The sequence below is a fragment of the Lynx canadensis genome, chromosome B2 (assembly GCF_007474595.2).
Source record: "Lynx canadensis isolate LIC74 chromosome B2, mLynCan4.pri.v2, whole genome shotgun sequence".
Taxonomy (NCBI): domain Eukaryota; kingdom Metazoa; phylum Chordata; class Mammalia; order Carnivora; family Felidae; genus Lynx; species Lynx canadensis.
In genome coordinates this window covers 38,026,945-38,050,718 of record NC_044307.1, presented here as the reverse complement: position 1 = coordinate 38,050,718, position 23,774 = coordinate 38,026,945, and the positions used below count along the sequence as shown (strand labels likewise).

Here is a 23,774-nt window from a genome sequence, read left to right as displayed (position 1 = left end):
ACTGTTTGCTACAGTAGGACACGCTGGGGGGCTCTGGGCTCCTTCCACCTCAGAGCCTGCGGTTTCCCAGCACCCCTCCCCTTCCCCTGAGCTAGGCCTGGGGGGTGAGCACTCCACACACATTCTAGGCGGGGCCAGGTGCCCACAGCTTGGGGCTCGTTTTGTCCCTGGGATTGGATCCCGGTGCAGGGTGGGGCAGGGCTGTCCCATTCTCCCGCAAGCCTCCTGGGCACAGGAGAAAACTGAGAAAACTGGGCACAGGCAGGCGCTGGCTGGGGAGGGCACCAGCCAAGCTCCTAGCCCCTTCCTTACGCCTCTGCCCTAGGCCATGGCTCCTGGCCCAGGCCTCCCTGCCTCTCTGGCTCTGTGCAGACCCCGAGCCCCGGTGGCGCCCGACGACAGGGCTCCACACTGCGCCGTGCCGGGCACCGTGCTCCTGCTGCTCGCCTACCTGGCTTACCTGGCGCTGGGCACCGGCGTGTTCTGGGTGCTGGAGAGCCCCGCGGCGCGTGACTCCAGCGCGAGGTTCCAGCGCGAGAAATGGGCGCTGCTGCAGAACTTCACGTGTCTGGATGGCCCGGCGCTGGACTCGTTGATCCGGGTCAGGGGCGAGCGGAGGCACGGGCGGGGGGCGGGAGGGCACGCCCCGGGTCGGGAGAGAGGAGGCGGGGATCGACGCGGGACGACTGGAGCGGACGGGGGATGGGAGGGTTGGGCTGGACGGCCGCGGACCCGGCTCCGGGGCGGCCGGAGGGAAGCGCACCTCAGCGCCCTGTCCTCCTTTAGGGTGGAGAGGGCACAACCCGCCCGGTCCGGACGGTTGCTGGGCGCAAACACCCTACTTTGAGCACGGGACGACAGGGGGCGCGCCTAGCCGGGTCGGGCCGAATGGGGGCAGGGCGCGCTGGACAGGCCTGGGAGGTGGCGGGGCAAGGGTCCCACTAGGACCGCGCGGCGCTGCGTCGGGGTCGCCCCGCGGGCGAAGGACGAAAGGCACGCCCGACCCCTTCCAGAGAGAGTGCAAACAGGAGAACTGGGGGCGAGGAGCAGTGTCAGAGGAGGAGCAAGACTGAGGGCACGGTTGGAGTCTTGGGGGCAAAGGGTACAGGGCGCGCTCGTCCCAGGGGGTGAGTGGAGGGGAGCTCGGAGCTCCCAGGGCGCAGACCCGATCGGGAACTAGCGGGGGGCAGACACAGGGGCGCTCTTCGGCTGAACCCGTTTTACTCCTGTCTTCCGACTCAGGGGCTAGACGCGGAGGGGAGGTGCAGAGGTCTCGGAGCACAGAGACTGCTCTGGGGGGTGGGGACCCAGAGGGGCGGGGGGGAGGGGAAAGGCTGAGGAGGCTCTTAGGGGCGGGGCATCGCAGCTGGGTGGAGGTGTCCTTCGACTCCCGGCGGGGCCGCACCGGACTGGGACCTGCGGGATTTGGCGGATGCTTGATCGGCAGACAGGCTGCTGTGCCCCTAGCCCCGAGTCCGCGTCCCGCAGTCCCGGTGCCGCCTCCATCGAGGAGGGCAGGGCCTGAGTGCCAGGGTCGCCAACCCAAAGCCAGTCCCCAGAAGGTAGCAGGGAAATGTCCCTGGGTGGGAAGTGACATGGCACTAGGGCAGTGGTAGAGTCCTGAGCCCTTGGACTGGGCTGATGGTGTGGGGCCTGGAGCTGGGCAGGGGAAGGACGGTCTCCGCTAAGGACCTCCTGTAGCACCTCCACCGCCCCCACCTCTAAACTTTTACAAACACCGCGGGCTGCCTGGTCCTGGAGGCTGGGTGACACCCCCTTTGCAAAGGTGGAGAATTTCAATTCCCGGCAGCGTAGGCCCAGGGAAGAGGACAGTGGTGGCAGTGATAATGGTAAATGCTTCTGTGTAGCACGTACTGTGTGTGGAGCCTTGTTCCTAGACTATTAACTTGTATTAACTCCTTTCCTCCTCACCTACCTCACAGGTAGGTACCATTTTATCATCCCCATTTTCGAGATGAAGAAACTGAGGCTCAGAGACGTTAAATACAAATACATGAATGGCTGCACAGCCAGGGATGGGCCTGTTAACCGCCAAGATGGATCTCAGTGCAGATGTGTGTATGTGGGTGTTTCCCACCTTTCCTCACAGTGTTTTCATTTCTGTACACTTCCCCCACAACCCCCTTCAGCTGCCCCTGCACTTTTTTTTTAAGTGCTTATTTCTTTTTGAGAGAGAGAGAGAGACAGAGAGAGAGAGACAGAGAGACAGAGAAAGTGGGGGGGGGGGCAGAGAGGGAGGGAGAGAGAAAATGCCAAACAGTCTCTACTCTATCAGCTCAGAGTCCGATATGGGGCTCAAACCCACAAACTGTGAGATCATGACCTGAGCTGAAGTCAGACACTTAACTGAATGAGCCACCCAGGTGCCCCTCCTCCTGCACTTTACCCCTTCTTCAACCATCCTGTGGCTTTCACCATCCCCAAAATAAGAATGTGGTGTCTCCAACCCAGATCCCCCCCTGAGGGTAGACACGTGCGTGCAACTTCCTCAGATCCCCCCAAAGCAACAACCCTCCTCCTCCCAGCCGGGCTCTTCCACCTATTCTGAAAGTCTGTCATCCAGCCCGCATCCCCACACCCTTACAGGGGTTTCGATGCTTCCCTGACTACCCACACCAAATAGGACCAGAGTCCTAGGTTTCTGAGTGTCTCCTCTCTGTTCCTCCTGGCCCACTCTGTGCTGGATGCAGGCCAGGCCCTCTCCATCACTCACCCTTCAAGAGTCTCTCCTCTTCTGGTGTGCTAACACCTATGCTGCCAGCTTCCAGGGAACACACAGACCTGCTCTTGCCTCCTCTTTGCTCACTGACCTTGGAAGAGGCCTGCTGTTCCATCCCTGGCCTGGCAGAGCCAAGCGTGGCCTGGCTCCCAGCTGCCTCTCCGTCTCCCTGTACTAGATCCCAGGCACAGTCCTGTCTCCCAGGCTTTGCTCCTGCTGTCCCATCTACCTAAATGTCCCTTCTACCAGGAGCAGTCCTTTTTGACCCTCAAAGAAAGCCTAACTAAAACATCACCCCCTCCGTGCACCTTCTGCTTCCACCCCCGTCAGAATAAACATCCTTCCTCTCAGTATTCCTACAGCATTATACTGGTAATAATGTTGATGATGGCAACCACTACCACTTACTGTGTCCCACGTACTGTTCTAAGTCTACACCAAACACCTCACTGTACCTTCACAAACAATTCTATGAAGCAGGTGCTATTACTATTCCCATTTTGCAGATAAGGAAACTGAGGCACAGAGAAGTTGGGTATCTTGTCCAGGACCATGCAGCTGTACTGCCTTAATGCCCAAAGCTGCACTGACTGTGCTGTATTGGTTAAATCTGTCTCTGACCCACTGAGGACTGACACCCCATGTCCTGCCTGGCCAGTGTCTGTTGCAAGAATGGGAGGGAGCAAGAGAAGAGGGAAAAATGGTGTTCTTCCAGCTGGTGAGACATCCTGAGCTGACCTGGGCTCTGGGGTAGAGAAGAAAAGGATCTCTCTCCATGGTCCCTGCCCCTGGGGAGGCCCTGACTGGACAGGAAGAGCCTGCTTGCCCTGGAAGGGCTGAGATCAAAGAGTGGTTGTGACGATTGTCCATGAGTGTGTGTGTGTGTGTGTGTGTGTGTGTACGCACCCCCATGCATGTGTATTCATGCACACATGTGTATGTGTTTGAGTGCAGGGGCCCAGTCGCCCCACAGACCATGGTGGTCACTGCAACCTCTCCCCCAGGGCATCGTCCAAGCGTACCAAAGTGGGGACATCGTCCTTGGCAACACCACCAGCATGGGGCGCTGGGAGCTCGTGGGCTCCTTCTTCTTTTCTGTGTCCACGGTCACCACGATTGGTAAGAGCAGGATGGGGCCAGAGTGGGGTGGGGAGTGTGACCCCACCCCCTGAAAGACAGGGGTCAGGGGACCGGTGCCTTTTGGAAGAGTTACTAGGTCACTAGACTCCAAGTGCACTCAGGCCCAGCAGCGTGGCCACCATCTGTGGGCAGAATCTGGGGCCGACCTGGGATTTGCTGAATCCAGTTCTGCATTTTACTGAGGTCTCCAAGAGATTTGTGTGCAAGACGACATTTGAGTAGGGCTGCTCTTGGGGGATTTCTGCCCCACACAACCTTTCAGGACATAGACAGCCCCCGTGTGGCAGTAAGATGTGTTTCAGCTCTCTAAGTCTCCTGGTCCCCTGAGCCAAGCCCACCCAACACTGGGGATGTGGAGGGCAAGGGAAAATTGGGAAGGAAGGAAGGGCAGAAATCCAAAAAGACCCTTTGCATCCCCTGTTCTCAGTGTTGGGGAAAGGTGGCCATTCCTGGAGGCCTCTCCCCAGCTCACTAAGGCACCCCTCGCACCCCATCGCCATTCTCTCCAAGCCCCCTTCCTCCCTCACACAGAGAGCCCTGGGACCAGATCTCCCTCCCGTTTCCTTAGCCCAGCCTTCAGGAGAGTGAAGGTGGAACCAGCCCTGGGAGGGTGCCTGGAGGCTGTTGGAAGGGGAAGGAGGAGAGCAGCCTAGGTCCCTCCAGCTCTGAAACCCAGGAAATAACTCAAGTCCAGAGCCCCATCCCCCTTCTCTGGCGGAGGCCCCGCTCCTGCATGACCCTGGAGTTACCACCAGGTGGCAGGAGGACACCACTGCTGACCAGGGCGACCTCTACCAGCTCTCGGCCAGCCAGGATCCTCTCCCCGGCAACCAGTGTCCCAGTCTCTGTCCCCGCCACAGGGGAGCCAAGCAGGAGCTCCCAGCGGACTCTGCTTAGCTTTAAATCAACCAATACTTCTTGGAAGCGGGTCTCAGGGCTACACAGGGGCTTGGGTAGTCCTCCACCTTGAGGCAAGCATGCTTGGGAGGCCCCTGAGGCTCCATGGACCCTGTGGCCGTGGAAGAACTAGCCAGGATGGTATTTATTCATCTTTACACCCCCTGGGTCTACAGGGCTAGCATACAGTGGGCACTCAAATTCCCAAAACACCCATCCCCTCCAGCCCTTAGTGATTCCCAGGGCAGGGGGGATGTTCGATGCAGAGTCACTGTGGGGAGGCGTCCTAGCTGTGTGGGGGGTCTGTAATCTCTAAAGCCCATACCTCCTACACCCTTGGTCCATTGAATTCCGAGTTTGGCAGCCCGTCCCTTTGTCTTTACTCGGTTCTGCCCTAAAGCATTCTGAGCCAGCTCTGAAGGGAAGGAGGGCAGAGGAAGGGGGAGCCCAGCGCTCCCTGCACACGTGTTCTACTTGTACTAGGCACCGTGAGGGGCACCTCTACAATTGAGATTTCATTTTGTCTGTATGGTCCAACTTCCAAAATAGGGCTTATTATTTTCATGTCACGGAGGAGGAAACTGAGGCACACAGAAGTTGCCCTTTCCCCAAGGAAAGTAAGCAGCTATGGGGTTTGAAACCCAGCTGGGGGACTACCTTGCTCTTTCCAATAGTGCCTGCCTTTAGAAGGTTTACAAATACAGTGGAAATTCTAAGCAACAGGAAGAAGGAGAGAGCCATTCTAGGGTGAACAGGGGGGAAGTTCATGACCTGGTGATTCTGACCACACACACACACACACACACACATTCACGCACGCGTGTGCGCAGAGGGCATGCAGAGAGAGGAAGAGAGGAAGGGAGAGGAAGATGGAGTACATGTGGAACACTCCATGAGGGAAGGAAGGGGTACCCTGAGGGGCACAGCAAAGGACTGCCTCCTTGGCATCCCTGTCATCCTGGGTCTAGTACCCTGTAAGGGTTGTACTTTCCAAGCCCCAAAATGAAATAATGTCTGACAGGCCCATGAACAGCTCTAGACCAGCTGGACAGGCCTGAGCCCTGCCCTCCCCCCCAAATTGTCCATCATCTATGAACTCCATCCATGGCTTGTTCATTTGTTCACTCCTCTAGCCATCCATTCATTCAACAGATAGACTTAGTAGCTGGGGGAGCCAGAAAATTCTAGTGAGACAATGGTGAGCAAAACTGGCAAGTCCCTGCCCTTGGGGGAGCTGATGTTCTAGTGCAAGAGGACACCCAACAAGCAAACAAATACATAGGCAATATTCAGGTGGTGGGAGGTGCGTAGAGAGAAATAATGCCAGGGAAGGGAGTCTCATAGTGATGGGGAACTATTGTATATAAAGTGGCCTTTGAAAGCCTTTCTGTAATGGTAACACTGAAGCAGAGACATGAACGGAATAAGGTAGAAAGCTGTGTAAGTATCTGGGGAAGCAAGTGCAAAGACCCTGAGGTAGGAGTGTTGCTGATGGGCTTGGGGAACAGTAAAGAGGACCAGGTGATTGGAAAGGGTTGGAAATGAAGGCTGACTTCAGAGAAGGTACAGGGCAGCCCAACCACACAAGGCTTTCCTGGGATGTCCTAGGGGTCGACTAGCAAAGTGAAAGAGGTGACAGATAGGAGACCTGCTGAAGGGAGAGGTGGCTTAGATGGAGCCATGGTCGCCGAGAATTGAGCAGGCAAATGAGGGCTTCACTGATATCCACCGACGGCGCTGAGCTAGGGCTGGCTGAAAATGATGGGGAGAAGAAAAACTCACTTAATGTCAGCCTGAGAAAGGGAAAAGCTTCACAGGGGTCCTCCCAGACTTGGAATCTAAGTGCTACCATTCCACAGGTTAGAAAAGACCCCAAGGGACAGAGGATAGCACTGGGAGGACCCACGGTTAGAAGAGGAGGGGTCAGTGAGGAGTCAGGGATCCCTGGATGCCAATAGAGTTCCCTCCTCTAAATGAACCTGTAAAAGCCAATTAGGCGAAGAATGGATGAGGCTCTAGAAGAGGTTGCTGAGGTCCTCAGACCACAAGCTGGTGGAGTGGAGTTCAATCATTCATCCATTCATTCATGCGGCAAACATTCCTTCCACACCTTCTGTCTATTACAGGCTTGAGGGCTCACATTCCCATCTATGGCACACTGCCACTGCCTCCTTTTGTCCCGCATGCAAACACTGTGAGGTAGATGTCAACATCTCCATCTCACAGATGGGGAAACAGAAGCTCAGAGAGGCCAAGCCACTTCCCCAAGGTCCCACAGCCTTCAAGGGGCAGAGCTGGGATCCAAACCCAGGAAGCACTTCTGATTCCAAAGCCCATGCTCTAAATTAGTGCATGCTTTGGCCTCTCTTGGGACCATCCCCTCTGAGACCCCTCAGTAAGGCAAGGGTCAGTGTAAACCACCAATTTCAATCCAGTACAAGTGAGCGTGGAGTATGTGGGAGTGCTGACCAGTCTGGGCGGGGGACAGGATGCGAGGCATCCATTCATCTATTTACACATTCATTCCCGCATTTCCCATTCATTCATTCATTCATTCTTAAACTCACTCAACACACATTTGGTGAGCACCTAATTAGGTATCAGATCCTGTGCCAGTTGCTGAGAATATAAAGCTGATTATGACCCCCTGCTTTTGAGGGGCTCATGACTCTCGAGGATGGCAGACTTGGAACAGATCATTCTTATACAGTGGGTTACCCTCAAAGATGGCCAAGTGCTGGGGGAGCTGCTGCACTGGGGCTGCCATTTATAGGCAGGCAAGGAGGGAAGCATGCTCTTGGTAGAGGGAGAGTCATGTTCAAAGGCACAGAGGCAGGAGGGGGCCTGGGGATTCAGCAGGGCAGGAGTGTGGCCAGAACTGGGAAAGTAGGGGACCAGATGGGCTCAGAGATGGGCTGGGTGAGACTTTGGACCTTCCGAAGAAATAATGATGGGTCATAATCTGGGAGACGATATAGTCAGGCTTGCATTTAGCACAAGACAGGAATGTGTGTGTGGGGGGGTGTGACCAAAAAGTGGGGAGACAGAAACGGAGGAGAATGAAAGAGGAAAGGATGTCCAGGCTAACTGAATCTTTGGAGGAATGCCTCATCGTCCCCTAGCCTCCCCCATCCCTTATCTTCATGACAGAGAAGATAGCCAACCTCCACCTGGCCCTCCATCAGGTCACCTGATTGTCCATCCACGGCCCCTCGCTCCTGAGGGGTTTGGGAGGGAGCCCGGGTATGTTAGGGCATTCTGCAAATCAGGCATCAAGGCAGAATCAGATGTACAAGAGGCATATGGGGGGGGGGGGGGGGAGGCCTTTGAAGGCTGAAGAAGGAGCAGGAGAGATGGTGACAGCCGGACTGCAAAGTAGGCATGATGCCTGAGAAAGGAGAGAGAGGATGGGAAGGGCCTGAGTAGGCCCAGCCTCAGACTGCAGGTGGCTCTGAGGGAGGCCTGGCCAGGCCGGGCAGTGGGAGCCCCAGGCAAGACTGCCTGCTGGGGATGCTGCATTGGCTTGGGGGCTGCGCCCAGAGACAGGGGCCTGGAGGCCGCAGGGCCCTGGCTCAAACGGTGCAGCTGATCCCGGAGATGCAGCACCTAGAGGCTCCACGCCCTTCCATGCCCCTCTCCCACGTCCACCCAGAAAGGGGGAAATGAGGGAGAGAACGGAGTCTTACCCTTTGTGGGTTTGAGCTCACACACACTGCCGAGCCTCCTGGAGCTGTAAAATACAGAGCGGAGTCCCCAGCTGGAGTAGAGGGTGTTCTGAGGGAGTGAAGGTATAGGGACCCCTGCAGTCCTGGCTTGGGAAAGGAAGGCCTCCGGTAAATGCCAGCTGGAGGGGGTTAGGAATGAGGGCCCCTGGGGATGGAAAGGTCCCCTGATGTGCCTCTGTCTTGCCTCAGGCTACGGCAACCTGAGCCCCCATACGATGGCCGCCCGCCTCTTCTGCATCTTCTTTGCTCTTGTGGGGATCCCGCTCAACCTCGTGGTGCTCAACCGACTGGGGCATCTCATGCAGCAGGGAGTGCATCACTGTGCCCGCAGCCTGGGGGGCGCCTGGCAGGTGCATGGGCTGTGGGAGTGAGGGGGGGCTGGGTTACTTCTAGGATGAGTGGGGTAGTGGGAATCAGGAGGCCCGGGGGGGGGGGGGGGGGGTCACTGGAGGAGGGAGAGGGGTTACCTCTGGGAATCAGGGTTACTAGTGGGGATGTGGTGGGACTGGAGGCCGCTGCCCAGAATGGAGGTCATTAGTGATAAAGGGGCATCAGTAGAGAGCACGGGGTAGCAGCTGGCTGACTGGAAGGGTATCAGCCAGCCAAGGTCTTGCCCAGGAACCTGGAGAACACAGACGAGGTGGAGGGGCCCCAACAGCCCCTTCTTGCCGGGAGGGAGCGTATCCCTGTCTCCTGCTCAGGATCCCCTGAGGCTGTCTGTTCCCCAAGCACTGGGCAGAAGCCACATGGGGCCTGGGTACTGCATGCACCCACAGGACCCGGCCAAGGCTCGGTGGCTGGCAGGCTCCGGTGCCCTCCTCTCGGGCCTCCTGCTCTTCCTGCTGCTGCCCCCACTGCTCTTCTGCCACATGGAGGGCTGGAGCTATGTAGAGAGCTTCTACTTCGCCTTCATCACCCTCAGCACCGTGGGCTTCGGCGACTACGTGATCGGTGAGAGACCCCTGCAGGCAGCGGGAGGGCGGCTGGGCACTCAGCTGCCTGGCCTCCACTCGCCTGCTCCATTCGCTGGCACCTGTCGTGCGCCAGGCCTGGGGGGCGGGGGTGGCGGCGCTCGGAGGCCCAGAGACCAGAGGACACAGTGCTGGGAAGGTTCAACCTGCTTTGTTTTGTGATGGGGCTAAAGTCACCCAGGTAAAAAGTGATGACTGGTATTTGAACCCAGCGCATGGGGCTGGCTATAAGTCACAGTCCTGGTTCTCTTGACAAGCGCTGAAAATGTCCACAGGCTCAACTGTTGTTATGAGAGCTCACCAAATTAAGAGAGTCCCTGACCCGCCCTCCCTGGTCCTTCCTTGTCCCAGGGTCTCTCCTCCCCACTTCACCCCACCTCATGAAACGCCAAGCTTCCCACTGTCCCTGGGCTGAGGGCCATATGTTCCACACCACAGGCCACAGGGACCAGGCTGGAGAGTCTGGGAGACTCAGGAAAACCCAGCCTCCCCCGACCCCCGTTGGCAGATGAACTCTGAGTGCCAGTAAAGAAGGGCTGCGTGGTTCAGAAGGCCCAACATGAGGTTTAATCAGCCATCACTACCCAGTGTGGGCAAGACAGGGGTCCCAGAAGCCACTGGCCTTGCATGATAAAGCTGAGGCAGGTGCCCAGCAGGTGGCAGTGGAAGGACATTCTGTGGGGCCGCAGGGGTGGCTGGGACCTCAGCTCAGCCTCATTATCCCCCTGTGCTGCCCTCCCCTGAAGGTTCACCACATGAGCAGTGGCCCCTGGCACCACCACCACACTGGTCTCAAGGACCCCTGGCCCTAAATTAGGGAGGAGGCCCTGTCCTTCTTCACATCTATGGAGACAGAACCCAGCCTGGGATATTGAAATGAGGTCTTACCAAAGTAACAAACAGCTAGCTAGCACCTCAAGCCACCTAGAGTGACAACTGTCACCCCCATTTTACTGAGGAGAAAGCTGAAGCTCAGAGAAGCCAAGCCATTTGCCCGAGATTGCACAGATAGCTAGAATTCTGATCGGCTGACTCCCAGACTCATACTCTTTCCAGACCCCGTCACGCACCCCCTCTGGGGCCTCAGTGTTCCTATATATAAAATGAGCGGTCAGGGCTAGGTGATGGCTGAGACCCCCTCCGTGCCTTCTCACCTGTGTTCAGGGTCCCCCCTTCCCTGAACCTCTCTTTCCTTAAGAAGAAGCATCCTGTGTCAGGGGCCTCATGCTGTCCCTTCCCAATATCTTCAATCCTGGAGGGAGGCTGTTGCTCTGAAAAGAAATTTTTGAGAAGGTTTCTTCCAACTGGAGTGTACCCACCTACCTTCAAAGTGGTGAGACAGGTCTGAGGAGAGCTTAGCCCAGTGGCTCCAAGGGCCACATCTGTCCCCGTCACAGATCAGAGAATGATTCTTGGATCTGTCCTCTCCTCTCTGTTCCCACTGCCATCTTCTTAGTCCAGCCAGGCCTGTTGTACATGGCTGGTTATGTAGGTTGGGCACTACACAACCCTAAAGTGTTGCCATTCACATAAAGCACATGGAATGGCACCCATAGGTTTGTGAGGCCTGTAACTCTGTCCCCGCCTTGGCTTTTAGGACCTTTAAAAAATTACAAGTGCTATCACGTCACCTGCCTAGGTCCTGCGAAAACCTTCAGTGTTTTCCCATAGTCTTAGGATGGGAGTCCCAAATCCATGGGTAGGCTGGTGAGGGCTACTCTGTGGCTGAGCCCTGCCTCCTTCTCCACTCTGAGCTCTCCCTCTTCCACCCTGCATCAGGGCCACCAGGGGCTCAGCCATAGCAACCTCAACCCAGGGCTATGTGATGTGATGGGTCCTGCACCACCAGGGCTCAGGGCGTGAAACTCGGGATTTGCCCCAATGGTAGTCCTGAACCCAGAAGACCTGGTTCTCTGAGGGTGTCCAGTGCAAGGAGAGGGGAGGAAAAGTGGGAACAAGGCTCTCAACAACAGTCTCCTGGTGCCTACTGATCACCAGGTCCCCCAAAGTTTGGTCCTGGGTGGGAAGAGCTGACAGCAGGCTCCCCTGGAATCCTGCCTGGAGAAGCCTACACGGGGCTGAAGGGGAATCTTCGTAAGGATGTCCTGAGGCTCCACATTCCTCCGAGGCAGGGCGGATACAGGTCTAGACACAGACACCCTGGGAATGGCAGGAAAGGCCTCCGCCAGCATCAGGGAGGGCCCACGACATCCACGCAGCAGTCTCTACTGGAGCAAGGAGGGCTGATCAGGGTCCCTGCTTCCTGCCAGCCACCCCGTGGGGAGTGGCAGGGCCAGGAAGGCTGGAGGATGGGGCCAAGGCTTCCCAGAGTCAGTCCCCTTCCACCGAACTGAGGAGACGTGGTTCAAACCCACGAGGCCCCCGGAAACCGGCTCCCACCCGTGTCTCTCCACCTTCTTTGTCCTCCAAGGACAAGGTCAAACCCTTTTCTTGGATGGGAATGCTGAGGTCCACCACCTGGTCTCAGGGCGCCCGTTGTCCCTGTCACAGCAGCCCCGCGGGTGTTGTCTTCATAGCTGCTCCTCTTTTCCCGAAGGCCATGGCCAGAGCGGCACCCCGGTCCCGGCCTCCTGCTCCTCCCTGGCCTCATCCCCCACTTCCCCCAATTGCATTTGCAACACAGTTGAGCGCCTTGCCAGCTGCCAGATCACCCGCCACTTATGATTTCGACTAAAAAAAATGAAATAAAATGAGAGAAGGACACCCCCTCCCCTCCGCTGCCAGGAGCAAGCCGAACTGGTGGGTGGCAGGGGCCGAGAGCTGGCTCACCGCTGATCTCATTTGGGACTGCCAGCGGAATCTTGGCCCCATAACTCAATCAGCCTAATCCAATCCCGGCTCCTGCCAGGCAGTGAGGTGGGGTCCAGGGCTGCAGGCTCATTCCCGAGCTGGGGCCCAGGCCTGAATGACAGGGAACAGAGGTTGTCTTGGGGCCAGGAGACAGAGGGATGGGTGGGACAGAACACAAAGACAGAAAAAGATGTTGAGAGAATAAGAGGACAGACCTCGCCCTTGAACAATCCCGATTTGATGAGGGTGCCAAGACAGACCCCTAGGAAAGAAGGAAGAATTGAGTTATGGAGCAGGCTCTTGAAATGACTTATCTAAGCCCTCCAATGACCTCCATCTGTCCCTTCCCTCTGCCATTACTCACCCAGTCCTGATTATGTTTGGGGTGCCGGTGCGGGGATCCCAGAGAGAATAAGTAACTTAACCCAGCAGAAGCACATGGGCTGAGGTCTATCTGCTGGATTAGGGGAAGTTCACTAGGCCATGAGGAAGTGGAAATGAAGAGCATTCTGAGCTGGAAGGACAGCAAATACAAAGGCCCTGGGGCAGGACTGGAGATGGATGGGAGAACAAGAGAAAGCCCAGAGTGACAAGCACAGCACTCAGCAGGGAAAAGGTATGTAAATCAAGGCTGGGGGAGTAGATAAGGGCCTTAGGACTTCATCCCAAAAGCCAAGGGCTTGGGAAGAAAGGATTCTCCTCATTCACAGGTGAGGGATATTCAGACAGATGAAGGTCACACAGCCAGGGAGAACTGGGGCAGGATACAAACTCCAGTGGTTCCACCTGTTGTCCCCAAAGCTCTTGGCAAGTTGCCTCTGTTCAGATATGAGGAAACCAAACACAGAGACAGGCAAACAACAGAGCGGGCATCAGAATCTCTTGGGAGGCTTGTTAAAACAGATTGCTGCACCCACCCCAGGGTTTGCATTCAGTAGGTCTGGAGGGGGACCCGGCCATTTACACTTCTAGCAAACTCTCAGGTGATGCTGATGCTGCTGGTCCAGGGACCCCACTTTGAAGCACTGGGATAGAGCACAGAGTCCATCAGAAGGACAAAGAGGAAATGTAGCTTCCAAACCCAACTCAGAGTGTCAATCCAGGGAGGCTTCCTAGCATCCTATAGCAGTGACCACAAGGCTAGCGATCTCAGACCAGTTTGAACTTCCCATATTCTGCTCATATACACCAAGCCATGTGTGGCTGTTTCTGTTTGGGAATGTGGCCTTGACTTTGCCAGACCTCTTTCCTCTGACTTTGCCTCTCCCCCCCAGGGATGGACCCCTCCCGGAGGTACCCGCTGTGGTACAAGAATACAGTGTCCCTATGGATCCTCTTTGGGATGGCGTGGCTGGCCTTGATCATCAAACTCATCCTCTCCCTGCTGGAGACCCCGGGGAGATCATATTCCTGCTACCACCACAGCTCCAAAGAGAACTTCAAGCCCCAAAGCTGGAGGCAGAGCCCCGATGGGGAGGCAGAACCCCGTTTGCCACAGTCAGGCTGCTGTCCAGAGGGGCCTGTGAGAATCATGCAACATCCAGAACCCTCTACTCAGGTCTCATGTTGTGGAAAGGGCAACTAGTTATACTCCCGTATGCGTTCCATCTTCCTCAGTAACAAGAGCCCTGGCTTTAAGCTTGGCACATAACCACCCAGACTAAAGACTACTTCTTTTTATCTTCCCTTGAGGCTATTTGCAGCTATATGGTTAAATTCAGCCCAATTGAATACACGGAGAAGAATCCTGTGGGACTTATGACTGACTTTTTGTGGCAGGTAGTGTGCTTCCTTTTTCTAGCTGGCTGCAATACTGATATAGTGGCTGGAGCTCTGGCAACCATGTTGCACCATGAGGTAGAAGCCATGTTTGAGATCGATGACACAGTAAGACAGGAAGAGCCTGGGTTCCTGATGGTTGAAGAGCTTCCATAACAATCTGGACCGAATACCTTCAGACTTCATTTGTGTGAGTGAAAAATAAATGTCGATCTCGTTTACTACAGTTTTATTTGGGGTTTTCTGTCACTCACAACCACAACTAATTCTAACTGACCTACGTACCCAGAGACAAAGGCAGCATCTGAGACTGGAACATACACAGAAGCCACTCCTTTCCCAGGTGAGTTTGCCCAGGACTGGTAGAAGGAATGGATTAAGGGCTGAAGTTCAAGGCCCCCTTCACGTCCAGAGACCTTCCAGGTAAAGTCCCAACGGTCAGGGTTGATACAGCTAATAGGCAGCTGGCCCCAGTCTGGCTGCTGAATCCTTGCTCTGTGGCTCCCTCACGCCAGGGAAAAGCCAGGGGCAGGCCAGTGGGCTCCTCCTGCCTCACCCTGCCCCGCTGCGTTTGAAGACGGCAATCACAGTTTGCTAGGCCAGGTAGGGTTTGCAGAGATTCCTTCTTTTGCAGAGTCTCACCCTGAGCATTTCTGTCTCTCACTTAGGGCTGCTACTAAGGCGGTATACCCCCTACCACACTCAGGTCCCCAAGCCCAGCCAGGAGCCCCTGGCAGTACCAGCTGTACCTGAGGGTCACCAACGGTGGCTGGGTTCTCCACCTCGGTGGATACCTGTAACTTGGCTTCCCTCCACCACACTGCAGGTAGTGGCACAGGGACCCAGGGGGCTCCATGTGGCCCCTCCCTGTGGAGCCTCAGAGCCCTCCTAAAATTGGATCAAGGGCAGCCTTTTGGCCAAGGAAGAAGGAAGGGTTGTTACACCATCCAGCTTGCGCCATCCGGCCTGGCCCTAAGTGGACCAAGGCCAGACCCAGGAACAAATACCAGCGAGTAAACAACAGGGTCTGTGCCCTCTTCCTAAGGCCCACAGGGCAGGCAGAGGAAAACGGAGGTGAGGAAGAGATTGCTGGAGGCCTAGAACTGGCATCCTTGTACTTTGCACACTCCAGAGAGAGGACCCAGAACTCAAACCTGGGAGAGACAGAGAGGCCAGAGTGCTGGGTTGATTTCCATGGTTCCCACACTGCCTCGCGTTGAGCCCCTTTCTCCCCCTGCCTGGCCTCCTAGAGTCCCTCTCACCTCCATCAAGCCATCTACCCCATGCACACCCCTACCCATGCTCACAATGCCTGCCCCAGAGAGCACCAGCCTGTGGTGCTGCCCATGGGGCAGAGGAAGGCTTCTGATTGGCCAATTGCCTGCAGATGTCTGCTCCATGGCCAATGAGAGGAGTCGCTGCAACGCTGAAACACCAATCCAGGAAGCGAGAGGGGTAATATGATGGGAAAAGATAGGATTCAGCAGGCAGAGAGGGAAAGGTTAGGACCTGAGGTCCCTGGGTGGGGAAAAACACGTAGTTCAGAACAATGCTGGGAGCGTCTGACCACAGCAAACCCCCTTGGGCGTAAGTTCCCTCTTAAGAATGTAACAGACACCACCTACTCCCCTTCAGGTTCCCTCAGGAATTTGACAAAAGACCTGGCTAAAAATAAGTAGTGGGCCGTAAAACCCATGACCCACAAGGAACGGTATAGCCAAAGACCACTCTCATACAATGGATCGAGCCGATCAGGAATGGACAACCCAGCACCTAGAGTTATCGAGCCAATGAGGGTAGAACCTGAGAAGGAACTAGGGGGAAGAGAAGAGGGAGCTGACCAGAACCTTATAAAACAAGGACCCTTGCCTACAGTCGAGGTCATTCTCTTTCCAATGTCCCCTCCCTGTAAACAGAGCTTTCCTACCAGTCTTCCTTTCTGATCTTCTCTCCTAAACTTCTGCCTGCCGCTCATTTTGTGTCCACCTCTTCGGAAACTATGGCCTAAGGATGGGCAGCGAGGTCTTTCAGAGGAGAGGGAGGGGAGGTGGGAATGACAGTGGCATGAGAAAGTGTGCGGGCGAGGAAGCAAGTCACTCATTCACTCACACCACCTAGGCCAGGCCACCGAGGCCCTGAAGGCGGAGGCCAGGGGGCCCCTCAGAGCAGCACAGCATAGCTGCTGAGGGCGTGGAGCTTGGAGGCAGCCTACCTGGCTCACCATCTCTGTGACTTGTGCAAATCACTTAACATCTCCCTGCATGGCTTTCTTCCTCTGCAGATGGAGATAAGAGCAGGGCTGATCTCCCGGGATCAAATGACTGCGTAACATCCCAGCAGGGCGCACATCAGACCGGAGCATGATGCGCCACTCAGCTGGTGGCGTTCCACGGCAGGCGCCTGTGGACAAGGCAGGACGCCGGCACTGCGCAGGCTGGTGGCTACGTGGAGGGCAGGGCCTCTGCTGACCCGTCTCGGGGCTCGGGGCCGGCCAGGCAGGCCTGACTGAGCAAATGGTGATGCAGGACTGAGCCCTGCCCTTTTGGGGGCTCCCAGGCTAATACCATCACACTGCTGGCCGGGATGAGGGGTCTGCACACGCATGGGTCCCAGGGGAACCTCCTGGCAGAGACCAGGAAGCGCATGTCGAGCGTGCAAATGCAGGGCCAGGGGACCGGCCACAGCTGCTGCCACAACGCTGAAGGGCAGGCAGACCCCTCACACCAGCGGCTGCCCTGCCTTCTCCCTTGGACAGGCTGTCCGGTTCTGTGGCTTCAGCACAGCCAGGGCAGGATCAGACTCACTGTCACATGGTGCTTCCTTCTAAAACAGTGACACCCTTCATCACCACGTCATCATCCCGGTCGTCATCATTATTTCCTAACATTTATTGGGTGCTTATTATGTGCAGGCACTGTTGTAAGCTTTCTGCTTGTACTAAGTTATTTATTTCTCCCCTCAGTGCTGGGAAAAAGAGCTGTTCTTTTTAATGCTGTTTCAAGAGGGGGGAAATGAAATTTTCAGTGGATGCTGAGCAAAGGTAGCCACCCGTCCTGGTGGGTGAGCATGAGAGGTAAGGGAGACTTCCTTTAAGCCCTGTGTGATCTTGACCAGCCACTCCCCCTTTCTATGCCTCAGTTTCCTCATCTGTAAAAGAGGAGGCTGGCTTCAGAGAGTCTGCATCTTACTGCCTCTATTCCCTCAGATTTTGTCTGGATTGTTTTATTGACCACATTTCAGGGAGGGCAGTTCCTGACCCCACCCATCTCCTGGGCCATCATAAGCATTTGGATCCAAGGAAATCTCTCCCTGTTTCTGTCTCTCCTCTCTCTGTCTCTGTCTCTCTGTCTCTCTCTCTCTCTCTCTCTCTTTCTCTCTCTCTCTCTCTCTCTCTCACACACACACACACACACACACACACACACAAAGTTCCAAGGTCCTTCCCTCACGGTCCCTCCAATGCCGGAGGTCTGGCTGGGGGAGGGGTGTCCACTCATTTTAGGAGCTGACTCAGAGAAGGACTTGACTCAGTAGGAGCCAGAGGACCCCCATAGTCTGGGCAATAGCTACGCTGAGACTCCCCCATCCCCAGTTCCCTCGACCCTTACTTCACTAGGAACCCCCCCCCCCCCGGGCTCCAGGCCCAGAGAACACTGGCCTGAAATCGACCCCCTGACCGCCCCCCTCTGCTCACCCCAAACCACCCACACAGCTGGTCACTGGGCCTCTCACCCCCACCCCCTATACACTCTCCATGCTGGGCCCTGGGCCCTGGCCCCTCTGACCCTCCCTCCTTCTCCCCCCAATACTGTGCTATACACTCTGCTATGTCCTGCCCCCTTGCCCTTTGCTGACCAAAACCCATCTCCAGTTCAACAGGGACGCTCCCCCCACCCCACCAGCATGTTCTACAGAAGCGTGAAAGCAAAACCATTCAGACTCACTCCCCACCAGCCACTGACTGAGCTCCCTGTCCCTGTCTGAACCAGACAGGGCTCAGGATCCTGGGATTGGGATCCTGTTCAACCTTTGCCCACATTCCAACCTTTCCACATTTTGTCTCATTTATTCTTCCCTGGATTCAGGGAATCTATACCCTGACCCTACCAATTTCCTGCTTGCTGTGCAACATTTGAGAAGTCACCTAACCTCTCTGAGCCTAAAATGGAAATGCTGATAGCATGCTCAGGAATGTTTTGATGAATGCAGGGGAGTGAGTAATGAATGAGAAAGCACCGTGTTGGATCTGGTACATCACAGGGCTCAGAAATATTTGTTCCCCTCCCTTTCTCTTCTTCTTGGACTGAAGCTCTCCCTGACCCCACCCTCTTTCATCAGGCAGCTCCTGGAGCCCTTCTGCACCCCTTCCTTTCAGAAGACCTCCTAGACCCGCCTACCCCTTGGCCTCCAGTGGGCTGGGGAGGGGCAGGAAGTGAGGTGGGAATGGAGGAAATAAATTTGCCAAAGACAGACTGTAAAGTGAGAGGGTTAGTGTGTGTGTTGGAGGCGTGGCTCCCAGTCCGCCCACTGGCCGACCTCGCGGGTCAGGAAGCTTCCCTGGGGGGTGGGTGTGTGCCTTCCGCAGCGCTCCTTGATAATCTGTCTTGGCTCCTTCTCCCCATCCACTCTCAGACTTTCTCTGAACCCCTGAACCTCCCCCGGGGGGGGGGGCGGGGACGGGGTCTGACCCCTGTGGGCTAAGTCACCCAGGCTCCTGTGGGCTTTGGCTTCTGATATGATGAGGCCTGTGAGGGAAAGTGGTGGGAGAGGAGGAGGGGAGAGAAGTCGGGGTGTTTGCCCCCTCTCCCAGCAGGCCCCGGTTTTGGCAGTGCTGTTCTTGCCCAAGGGGCACAGTGCCTGTCCTGTTGGCCCTTTTCCCAGGGTAGCAATACTGACTGGGTTCTAGTGAGAGGCCGCCCCCGCCCCGCCCTTTCAGGACCAGGGGTGGTAATGACTCCCCATGGGGCCCAGTCCTAGGAGCTGCACTGTCACCTGGACTTGCCCTCACCCTCCCTTCATTACACTCTCTGCAAGGAGCCCGCGCCCTCGGGAAATGCAGCCTGCTTCCCGCAAAGATCCCGTTGATCCAAGCCCGCAGTTCATCAGTCCCCCATCCCCCACTCCCTGAGCCGAACCCCAGCCCAGCAGGGGTCTGGAGGCTCAGAACACTGCATTGAAATCACAGAGGAATCAACCCGGCCTCCCTGATCCAGGAGAGGCTCCAGCTCTTGCTCAAGGGCAACAAGAGTGGAGACCCAGTTCAGGCACCGGGTATACTCGGTCAGTCACCCTTGCCGGCCTCTGCCTGGCTGGGGAAGGCCGAATGAAGGAAGAGAGCAATGCCTTCCCCCAACCACGTTCTGGGCCCTGCAGAGAAGTCAGGGAGGAAGGGACAGACCCTGTCCCCACAGGAAACTCCGCATCACACTGGAAGCTCCATGTCTCCCCCATCGGACTAGGTGCTCCCTGGGTAGGGCGGTGGGGGCGGGCTGGTCTCACCCATGTGTTTTCTTATTATCCCCAGCATCTAACTCCAAAAAGAAACAACTCCTCAGTGCAAAACTTAGAGACACAGGAAAAGTACAAAGTGCCAACACTGCCCTCTGGTAGGGGAGGTGTCTCCAAAAAGCCTATGGAGCAGCAGCAGCACAGCTCATGCTATATGATTGGTCCTGAGCTTGTCCCCAGGAGCACTCGCCTGGCTTCAATCCTATGTTGCCAACTCCCCCCGCCCCCCCACCATATCCTTGGGCAAGTCACTTCGCCTTAGGGTGGCCAACTGGTCTCAGTTCTCTGGAGACTGTCCTGGGCAGGTGCCACTTCCATGGACATCCCTTAGTCCCAGGAAAAGCAGGACAGTTGTTTGTTCTCCCTGACCTCCCCGTGCCTCAGTTTCCTCATATGTGAAATACAAATGATAATAGCGATGTGATAATAACGGCAACATCTGCCTCACGAGGAAGGCTGTGGTAGAGATGAAATTACTTCATGCAAATTCAGAACTTAGAAAGTACCCAGCACAGAGTTAAGTTCTGGATGATTTACTTTCTTTAGCTGAGTTCCCCGGCAGCTGATCACGGGACAGGATTTGCCTGCAAGCAGTTTATTTAGGAAGTGGCTCCAAAAAGCCCCAGTCAAGAGGTAAACCAGGGGAAGAAAAGGAAAGCAGCGGAGAGTTGAGGGGCAGGGGAGGGCTCCATAAAGCCTGGGTGGAGCATGCCTCCTGGCTGCCTGTCCTGAGGGGCAAGGAAGCTGAGGTATAGGACCCCCCCCCCAATCCCATTTCTCGCCACTTGAGGGCTGCTGTGTAGGGAGGTGCTTACTCCCCAGCGCATGTAGCACAGAAGCTGGCAGAGTACGTAGGAAGGGTAAGAGCAGAGCGGGCAGGGCCCCGTCACCACGTATGTGTTAACCACACTTAAAATATGCAGGAGAGAGGGGAGCAGAAGGGACACCTGCCCAGCGGCAGGAAAGGGGCTCAAGGCAGGAGGAGGTCGTTTCTGGGTGAGCTTCGAAGCATGAATACAAGTTTTCCAGGTAAAGGAGGAAGTAAGCCTTGCACATGGTGGGCTCGCAATACATATTTAAATGAATGCCAGACAAGTGGAGAGAGAGTCAAATGCTTGCGCTTGTGGGGCTGATTAAGATGGTGGAGAGGCATGGCCAGTCAGAGGAAGAGGTGACGCAGTCAGACCTGGGGGCATCAGGAAAGGCTGGATCAAGGCACAATGACCTAAGCTGGTCCCCGTTAACAGGTGAGGAGGAGGGAAGGTAGACCACGTGGAAGAACCCCAAGAGCCCAGGCAGAGAAGCAGGAATAGGCAGGGCTAGAAAGGGATGCCAAAGAAAGGGAGGGAAGGGGAAGGAAGGGAAGGGGAGATAAGGGAAAGGAAGGAAGAAAAAGGGAAGAATTGAAGTAAGGGGAGGAGAAAAAGAGACATAGAAAGCTCCAGCGCAGGAGCAGAGTCCCGCCCAGAGTGGGGGTAATCCAGGAAGGCTTCCCAGAGGAGGCGAGCCCTGAACCCAAGCTGCTGTGAGCCCAAGAACAGGAGCTTCATGGAAAGAAGGCCGCAGGCATCCTGTGAGTAGAGGGAGCCGAGGGCCAGGCGCTGCCAGCCAGCCAGAAGGAGGGTGGGTTCCAGTGGTTATTACCGGAGCTGTACAAATATTGTTGTTTTGACTGGTAGTGGGGATTGGTTTATTTTTCCCCGGGAACCACAAGTGTGATGTGCAGGTTCATTTTAGAACATGACACCACGGGAAGAGCAACAATCTCTGGCCTCGCCTTTCCCACTTCTGGTAAGATGCACACACACACACACACACACACACACACACACGAGTCATAAAAAATAACCCAAACCACAAATGTTTAATCCACCAACGCCAAATGTCTGCTGGAAATATCTCCGTTGTCGCAATGGTAAGAGCGTCCCACTTTTTTATATGCAAAGCACTTGCAACAGTGCCTAGAATATAAAAAGCCCCATAAACATCTTCACTATTATCTGGAGGTTGAAGAGCTCAGCAGCTAAGAGCGTGGACATGTAGCCACATCATCTGAGTTCAGACGGCTCGGCTCCCAGCACTTACCAGCTGTGTGACAGCGGACACGTTGCTTAATCTCTGTTTCTTCGTCCAACACGGGGATAATAATAGTGCCTCACTCAAAGGGTTGTAAGAGTAAATGAATTAATAACATACAGAGAGCTCAGAAAACGGCCTGGCTCAGAGTAAATACGTTATAGACACGACAGTCATTATCATCACCATCACTGTCATGTCCTGCTCCACTCCCTGGAGCCTAGGCCATAGACTCCCAGCCCTCCCGACCCCTCAACTTCCCACTGAAAACCAGCCGCGCGCCCTGGCCAACAGTGCCCCGGGACGAGGAGGAACAGAGAGAGAGAGTGGGTGATCCTGTGTGTTCAACAGGAAGTGTCAGATGCCCGGAAGCTTTGACTCCAAGATTGTGCGAACCTCCCCCTTCCACCCCAAAACTACATCGCTGCATCCAGGGCCCGACACCACGGCTAGACCTCTCTCCGCCCACCCCCTTCAGGAAGCGGAGTCTCGTAGGGAGAAGGCAGAGTCATTTCCCCTGTGGTGGAGACGCTGCCTTCGCGGCTAAGTTCCATGGGTGGGGATGGCAGGGGAACTGCAGCTTGGATCTGCTCAGGGTTAGATCTCTCTTGGTGGCTGGGAGAGAGGAGGTGAGGGCGGTGGGCCCTGTTTCCAGGCTTGGCTTGGAGTAGGAGCTCTCAGACTTGAGTGTGCATCCACATCCCCTGGAGGGCTTTTTCAGACACAGGTTGCTGGCCAGAGCCCCAGAGTGTGTGATTGCTCAGTCAATTTGCTTTTCTAATGAGTTCTTGTGTGAAGCTGCTGAAGAAACTTGAAGAAACACAGGCTTGGGCACTCGGGTCTGGTCCAGCCTAGACAGAACTTTGTCTGAATCCCAGTTCTACCCCTAAGAGCTGTGTGACCTTGGTCAGGTCACTTAACTTCTTGGGTCTCAATCTTCCCACTTTTAAACCCAGGGCTCTAGGGGTGCCTGGGTGGCTCAGTCAGTTAAACATCAGCACGGTTAAACAATAGCATTCGACTTTTGATTTCGGCTCAGGCCACGATCTCAAGGTTTGTGGGATGGAGCCCCTCATGGGGCTCTGCACTGACAGTGTGGAGCCTGCTTGGGATTCTCTCTTTCTATCTCTCTCTCCCTCTCTCTTTGTCTCTCCCCCTTTAGTGTGTGCACTAAGTGCACTCTCTCTCTCTCTGTCTCAAAACTAAATACATAAAAACACTAAAAAAAATAAAATAAAACCAGGACTCTAATACCTGTCCTCAGGACGGCTGTGAGGATTCCAGAAAGACATGGAGTCAAAGTGGCCAGCACGGTGCCTGGCTCCCAATAGATGTCCCAATAGTCACACTGTGACTGTTGCCATTATTCTTCCAGCATCTGGGACTAATGGTTTTCCTGGGTACCTGTTCTTTCCCAGTAACACACCCCTATTACATGGGCACATAGCTGTCCAGAGGAAAGACCTCATTTCCCAAGCTCCCTGGACACAGTGCAGCCTTATGGTAAGAACTGAGTAGGGGCGCCTGGATGGCTCAGTCGGTTAAACATCAGACTCTTGATTTCAGCTCAGGTCATGACCTCACGGTTCGTGGGTTTGAGCCCAACATCAGGCTCTGCACTGACAGAGTGGAGCCTGCCTGGGATCCTCTCTCTGTCTCTCTCTTTCTCTGTCCCTCCCCAGCTCGTGTGCATGTGCACGCACTCTCGCTCTCTCTCAAAATAAATAAACATTTAAAGAAAAGAAAAGAAAAGAAAAGAGCTGACTTTTGTATACTAGATGGGATATTGTTTTACTACTAAAACAGAGACTCAAAATGGCAGTTACCTAACTAATGGAGAAATTTTTTTTGTATGTGTTTTTTAAAAATTCATTTTAGGCACAGAAAGAGTGAGCAAGTGTGAGCCAGGAAGAGGGGCAGAGGGAGACAGAAAGAATCTTAAGCAGGCTCCACACTCAGTGCGGAGCCCAGCGTGGGGATCCTACGATCCTGGGATCATGACCTGAGCCAAAATCAAGAGTCAGAACCTCAACCAACAAAGCCACCCAGGTGCTCCTGTATTTATTTTTCATATAAAGGCCTAGTAAGTGGTCTATGACCCTTCTATTTTGTTGCTCTATCATTCTC

The 23,774-nt window shown here is 55.3% G+C and overlaps 1 protein-coding gene across 1 annotated transcript; it reads left to right on the top strand.

Annotated features, from left to right (window-relative positions):
• Positions 1 to 328: 328 nt before the first annotated feature.
• Positions 329 to 14,252, top strand: KCNK17 (potassium two pore domain channel subfamily K member 17). The gene is made up of 5 exons (XM_030317070.1): positions 329 to 601; positions 3,745 to 3,859; positions 8,692 to 8,852; positions 9,279 to 9,453; positions 13,559 to 14,252. Exons 1-5 carry the CDS (start codon positions 329 to 331, stop codon positions 13,867 to 13,869), a joined length of 1,035 nt encoding a protein of 344 aa, XP_030172930.1. The 3' UTR covers positions 13,870 to 14,252.
• Positions 14,253 to 23,774: the final 9,522 nt, after the last annotated feature.